General features: G+C 45.0%; 1 protein-coding gene across 1 annotated transcript in view; it reads left to right on the top strand.

Annotated features, from left to right (window-relative positions):
- Positions 1-352: 352 nt before the first annotated feature.
- EML5 (EMAP like 5) overlaps positions 353-7348 on the top strand; it is a 110817-nt gene continuing 103821 nt past the window's right edge. The window contains exon 1 of the mRNA XM_055809733.1: positions 353-952. Coding sequence (XP_055665708.1) covers positions 756-952 — 197 coding nt within the window. The 5' untranslated portion in view covers positions 353-755. The remainder of the gene's footprint in view (positions 953-7348) is intronic.

Genomic DNA, 7348 nt, shown 5'->3' with positions numbered 1-7348 from the left:
CTTAAAGGGTTAAATATTAGTCATTACAGATTTCGGTTGGCATTTTCTTCTCGGATGAACGGGCCCTGGAGGCCGGCAGCGGCCGCGGGCTACGGGGCGGCTTCCACACAGGGCTGAGGGACCGATCGGCCCGGCAGGCGCCGGACGGAAAGGCAAGGGGCCGGTGAATTCCCGGGAGGGGCAGCAAAAACAGAAAGCCAAACTTGGGGAAAGGGGAGAAGACACAGGCTCGCTTAAAGAGAAAAAAAAAAGGAAAAATTTTAAATAAAAAGCCCCCCCGAACGCACGAAGGCGCAGCCCGTTCCCCCCCCGCCCCTGCCCGCGCCGCCATCTCCTCACCGCCGCGCCTCGGCCCGCGCCTCGCGTCGCCCAGCGGCCGTGGCGGCGCGCGCCCTTCCCGCCGCCGCTGGCGCAGCCCGCCCGGCCGCCTGACGGCGCTGCCCTCGGCGCAGGCGCAGGCGCAGGCCGGGGCGCGGTGGGGGGGGGCCGGCGCGGCACCGCGCCCTCGCTCCGCGTCCCGGGCGGTGTCTCAGTGCAGCCATGTCTGGCGGCGCGAGGCGGCGGGGCGGGCGCGGTCGGCGGCGCCCTCTGTGAGGCGGCGGCGGACGAGCGGCGGCGGCGGGCATTCATGTCGGCGGCCAGGGATTAGCGCGGCGGACAGCGAGCCGAGCGGAGGGGGCGGCCGACCCGCCGCCTCCTTCCCGCGGGGTCTCCGGCGGGAGAGAGCCGTACCCGGCTGGCGGGGGCGGGGGGACATGGCTGACCGGAGCGCGCCGAGCTGCCACCTGCGGCTGGAGTGGGTCTACGGTTACCGGGGCCACCAGTGCCGCAACAACCTCTACTACACGGCGGCCAAGGAGATCGTCTACTTCGTGGCGGGGGTCGGCGTGGTCTACAGCCCCCGGGAGCACCGGCAGAAATTCTACCTGGGGCACCAGGACGACATCATCAGGTACCGCCGCGGGCCGCCTGGCCGCATCCCGCCGCGGGCCCCGGGCGCCCGGCTCGCCCCCGCCCGGCTCGCCCCCTTCCCGCTCCTCCCGGCGTCCTGGCGCGGGGCGCGAGTACCCACCGGCCGCCCTGGGAGCCGTCCCGGTCTCTCCGGCGATCCCTCCCGCCTCCGGTCCGGCGCCCCGGGGCTCGGGGGAGCGGATCGAAATACGTGAAGGACAGTCAGCGCCTCCTCGCCCCCTCCGCCCTCCCCGTCCAGGCTTCGCCGTGGGTAGAAACAGCCTGGAAATAGCTGTTGGCCGTCGGGTATAGCGGGCCGTGGCTGTGCCGGTCCCCTCCGCCGGTCCCCCGTGCCGAAACTTGCCGGGGCGCCTGTGCGGCCGGCGCGGCAGCCCCAGGGTCGCCGCTCGGTCCCCGGCCGCCCCCGAACGTCAGCGGGCCGGCGGGAGGTGAGGGGGTAATCCCGTGTGTGCCCTGAAGTACTTGGGCTGCGGAGGAGGGTTAATCTGCGGCAGGTAGACCTTTGGCTCACATTTAAAAGGCAACGATTACGTGGGGAATTAGTGGTTTGCCTGTAAACTCATGCAACTTTTAGGGCAATCTTAAAAGATCAGCCTTTCTTGGAAAATTGTGGTATCCCCTGTAGCTCAGTAGTTCAGTTGGCAGTAAATGTTATCCGGTGCTGCAGTGCATTGAAAAAAAAATTACAAACTGATGTCGCAGAAGAAATGTGCTGGTGTTATTTCTTAAATGTATTGTCACTCAAAGGATGCTTTTATGAGCCTAGTGGTGCTGTGAGATCAATGAGAGAATTTGAGGAGAATGAAGGGCAGATGTGAGCCTGAGTCATCAATCCTTTCCCTTCCAGTAGGTGTCATTGCGGATGGATTTTTAAATTCTGATTTCCTTTCTCTTCCTGTTAGGGTAAGAGGTAGCAGTAGACAATTTTTTAGGTAATTTACAGCACGAAATTTGTTTTCTATGGTGCTTAGTGCTCCAAGGCATGTCTTTAGTGTGTGTTACTCATGTGAGTAACAGGTATTACCTGCAGAGAGCAGAATAGATGTTTTGTCTTTCATTTAAGCTTTTAGACACATGAGAAAACTTGGTCATAATGGCCACTTTTTTTTTCTCATTGTTTAAATCTTCTTGCAGAAATTTAAGTAGTTTTGAAGTATGACTGTGAATGTCCCGTAGAAAGGTGTCATGTCTATAGTGTATTTTTCCTTGGTGCTAAAAATGTGAAGAAAAAGTAGGCAATGTACCATTATAGACGTTGTACTAGGGGAGTTGAATCAGAAGTTTGAATCCCTGTTATTCACATCATTTAATGCTTTAACATTCTCATTCTAATCCATGAAAAAGTGTTTCTTAAGAACTGCTAGCCCTCTCAGATGTCAGGTGTTGCGGGAAATCCAGATCCACAAGTTCACATTGCACGGAGGAAGCAGTGGCTCATTACTTGTTCTGATCTAAGGTCCAAGGTTGCTGTACTATAATAGTACACATTTAATACCATGTATTCATGCATGCTTCTGAATGACACTATTTCAGTAGGACTCCTTATAGTGTAGTAATTATGTGGTTTGAGCTACAACTGGGGAAGTTGTTTAGGTTTTCCTGTGGTAACAGTGTTTTGCTCACTCTCAGTTTTGCTACGGTGTGCAACATTTGGCCAAAATGGGACAGAACTCATTATTCAGAATGGCACTGAACCAAAACAATCTGTCTTAACAAACCGGAGAGATACTATCTAATTTTTGTGGGGATGTACTTTGATTTTTGTGGTACCATGACCCGGCATACTGGAGTTTCTCCTGCTTCGAATTGCACGGATGCTGTGAGGATATAATTATGTTAAAGCATTACAGTTTTATGTAGTTGAATTTTGCATGCTTCTTAAATACAAAAGCTATACAGAAATGTTAGTATGCCTAAAGAAGAATACTCGACTTAAAAGCAGCATGGCTATTTCTAATAGTAAGATGAGACTTGCAGTGATCAGTGTTTCACTTGCTGCTTTTTCTAAAAGCAACATGGTACCATTAAATGCCATCATCCTGTACTTTTCCTGGCTGAATTTGGGTACCTAGACATGTTAGTTCTCTGTATTTAAAGTAGTCATAGTACAAAGGTTGAATTTTAAAAAAATGGATTTTTAAAATACCAGAAATGAGGTGCAAAAATTGCATTATATAATACAGTAATTAGTGTTACTGAATTTTCTCTCAGAAAATAGCAAATTTAACAGTTGTATTGCAAAAAATTGTGTTTTAATAGGCTCAGCAGTACCTTCCAAATGCTGAGGCGTTTGTGATGTGTTAGAGAAAGCAATGGGAGGATTGAGTGTCTCTACAAATATGGGACCTCATTTGTGAAAGCAAGCCTAGTGTCTGAAAATCTTAGGTATTTAAAGAACCAAACTTCCATGAGCACAGCTCCATAGCTACAAAGATTAAGCAGTATATATTGCATGCTACATGGTGATATTATTAGTACTCTTCATTTTGAGAATTTTTATATTATTTGCATGATTTGATGACATTCTAATTTTATGTATCAGTCAGAAAGAGAGGAATTGCAATTCTTAAGTCAGAGACCAGTTCCTTAATAGTAGAAACAGTATTAGATTAATGGACAGCTAGAGGATATTTTCCTTTGGAAAATTTCTAGCACTAACAGTTTGTCTTCTGCTGTGAAGTTTTACCTCCTTTTATTAAACAGAAACCTATAAATCTGCTGTAAGATTGTTATGATTAGATGTTTTAATGTAATTTATTGCCAGTGTAAATGTCTAATCTCAATTTTAATCACAGTATCCACCCCTCCCCCTCCCCGGCTCAAGTTAATTGTGTATTGGAAATAGGAGAGCTCTCTTTCTGTATGTTGTCCCTCGGTTGTATCAAACAGTCTTTTGGAATAGAAGAGGGTAATTAGGATCACTTGTGGCCTCTTTTATTAGTCTGGCTTTTTAATTGAACAATCACAGTCATCCAGCTCCATTCTGTCACTAAAAGGGCTTCTCTTGCTTTCTGGTGAGCTTTTGATTCTTATATTTTGGGGTTTATCTCTTATGAGAATTAATTTCCAGAAACCAACCCACTATTCTGGAAGATAGAAAGTATCAAGTTTTCAGTCTTATTTGCCTCACATTTCTTATGCATCTGCGCATTTTTATTGAGGTCCTGGGTGCTTGCAGACACCTGTGGAACACATCACTTAGATGCAGAAGTGCTTTGGAAATTGGCATCTTTTGGAAGTGCTGATGACTGAGGCTTTTTTCTTGCATTTTTAGGAGTAAATAAGGAGGAAAATCTTGTGCATGAAATCTCACGTGGCTTGCTTTAACGGTGCTGTCCATTGCCAGCAGCGTAACTTGGATGTACACTGTGTTTGCAGAAGATCCCCTGTCTGGCTTAGGCTGTGTATGTGTAGGAAATACTAATTTTGAATATACACATGAATTACTCCTTCAAAGTTACTGATTTAAACTGTGTGTTCTACAGGATTTTATAACCCACCAAACTAGCTTGTGCAGTGTAGATTGGTTTGCTTTATTATAGAGGAGGAAGCAGCAGTGTCTTGGTATGTTCAGGTTAGAGCTTTCCTTTGTTCTCTCTTCATAATTTTAGTGGTTTAGAGGAGCATGGCTTATTTAATGTAGGCTGTCCTTCCCTTGTCTGAGACCTTAGGGTGATTATATTTAATCTTGATCTCTATAAAGATTTCAGAAAATGCCCCTTCAGAGTATTAACTTGTCATACTGGAAACTGATGCTCGTGTTGAGGCCCCTTATCTGCCTGGGCTAGCTAAAGCATGTTCATGTACCTTAGTTTCTCTGATGGAAGGTGAGAAAATTGGAAACCCTGAACACATCCATCTTTTAAAATGAATGTCTCCTGGCAAAAGCCTTTGATGTTACCTGGACTATTCTCTATGCTGACATGCTCCAAGGAGACTTTTAGAATATTTTTTTTCCTTTTGATGCATGTTTTCTCTTCCCCCCTACCCCCATACTAGGCCTGTGACCCATCCTTTTTTGTGAGCTTAAGAATATTGGAATTTTTCTGGGAATTAACTCTTCATGTGACATTGATGATGCTATTGAAAAGCAAAAGCAAAACCTAAGATCGAACCAGTGCATCATTTGAGATCTTTAGTAGACTTGGCAAAAATGATGTTTTGCTTTCCTTGACATTTGTTCTTCAGTTCAAATGTTAGCACCCATTCGTAAGCCTGCCCTTGTGTACCATTATCTCTATGCTGGTGCAAAAAAACTGCACAGCCATGCAGGTCAAAGAAGAAGAGGAACTATGTTTTTCTGTCAAAGGGAGACAAATCAGGAAAGAGTTGTTACCCCATCCTACTTTTTAAATATCCATCATATGAGTTAGCGGCAAATAATAGCGCTGTTGTATGCTCATCCAAGAACTTTCTCACCAGTAAACTGTAACTACTTGATTAAGATATCTATGATACATTTAGGTTTTGTTCCTAAACATAGTAGCTGGCTCATCTTATGCTAGAAAAAAATGCTTGAATTTCTGCTGATAATACAATCTCTAGCTCTGCTGTAGAGCAACCATAGGCTGTGTTTAATAAGTTAATTTCCCTACTTGTCTAGAAATCTGTGTATTTTTCCTTGTCTTAGATTAAGTCGGGGGGAAGGAATCATGCATTGTCTACCCTGGGACTCGCAGAGTTCTGTTTTTAGGGCAGATAAAACTTCAAGTCATGCAGAAAATATTAAAACTTTACTGTTAGGAGTTCTAGCACCAGAAACTAACAGATCCCTTGCCACAGAGACAGAGGACAAAGAAATTGGTACTATCTTCAGTTTGGTTAAAAAATCTGGTTCTTTCCCCCTTTGTGCCCCTCTGTGTCCAGGACTGTAGAGGGGTAAATTGCATGCGTATAGAAGGCAGAGATATATGCAAGATAGACAGAAAGAATTTCTCTGTATTCTGGCAGAAATAGGGTTTGTTTGTTTCCAGCAAAATAGTTCACTTGTCTTAACAAAAGCTCTGATTTAGACACTTTTTCTTATTTATTGATGTGAACTCTCTAGGCATCATCTTGGACTTTGTTTCCCAAGGAACAAAACGAAGCAACCAAAACTCTGGCCACTTTGAACTGCAGTCTTTATTTAAAACTGTCATCTTTCACATTTCAGAATTTGGCTCAATCTACAAGAGGTAGTCCTGCTGGAGATTCTGTGATATTGCTCCTGTATTTAAAGACAAAACAAGCCATTTCTTTCTAGTGCCAACAATTCTGAGGTTCTAGTGAAAATCAAAATCTTTAAAACCATGTCTGTTCCCTGGGGGTAGTGCTGTCCACCAGCTTGGTTTGAAGGAGATTTTTCTGCCTGTTGCTGCACCCTCAACATTAGTCTTAACCATCAGCATCCAAGAAATTGTTGGACTTTGTCAGCTGGTAAGACTGCTACTAGGTACTGCTCTCAGGAGGCAGGTCCAGGCATTCTTATGTGTGGCTGTCAACTGTGGTTTGCCATCAGAAATTCTAGCAGTGCAGTGATTAATCACATCCTAGTCTGGGATGATGATTCTGGTCTTTTCCTCATCCTCTCTTCTTGTTAAATATGCGTTGTTACGACTTTTAGTTGTTGGATGACTTCTGTAAAGATGCTGTGTATTTCTACCACCTCCTTGTATCACTGCCTCTTTGTTCCCTTTTCATTGTTAGATCCATGTCATGAGAAAACCTTAGGAAAGAAGATAGTATCTTTTATCAGAAAAAGAGCCAAACAGAAGGTTTCACAGGAATGTGGAAGGAGGGATATAGTTTTGTTTCCATCTTTTCTGCTTCTCTAGTAGACTGACACCCCAAGATCCATGCTAGTTGTCAAAACCCTCAACAGATAATTGAAGTAATTTAAATTTAGGGTACCTGCTGTCAGATTTATTGTCTTGTTCTTGTCTGGAATAAATGGTGTATGTCTCTGACCTAACTCCAGTTGACAGTTGAGCACGAATGTTAAGCAGTAGATACTATGTACAGCTACAAAAGTCTCTCAGATGGAATTCTGTCAATTGGTTTGGCAGCAGATCCGTGAGTTTTCACCAGGAATTTCATGTTTAGTTGTGTATTTTGGATTCCAGGGAATGTAACTGAATGAATACCACAGTTGCCACATGTAGAGATATCTCTTAGTTATCCATTACATGTGCAACCTCTTCTGTCTTTTTGTGTAACTAATGTGATAGAGGGAAAACAAGCTTGTTCTGGTGAGGAATTCATTGCATGCCCTTGAATTCTATGCAGTCCCAATCTTTTTTTCTAGAAGAGAACTCTGTTGTTTATTTGTGTGTGGAAATGTAATCTCCCAAATTATTTCAAGACTCACAGCTTTTGAAGGCGGCCAGTCATCCCCCTT

The sequence above is a fragment of the Falco peregrinus genome, chromosome 1 (assembly GCF_023634155.1).
Source record: "Falco peregrinus isolate bFalPer1 chromosome 1, bFalPer1.pri, whole genome shotgun sequence".
NCBI lineage: Eukaryota > Metazoa > Chordata > Aves > Falconiformes > Falconidae > Falco > Falco peregrinus.
Note: the sequence above shows the minus strand (reverse complement) of the source record. Positions and strands in the feature narration are given on the sequence as shown.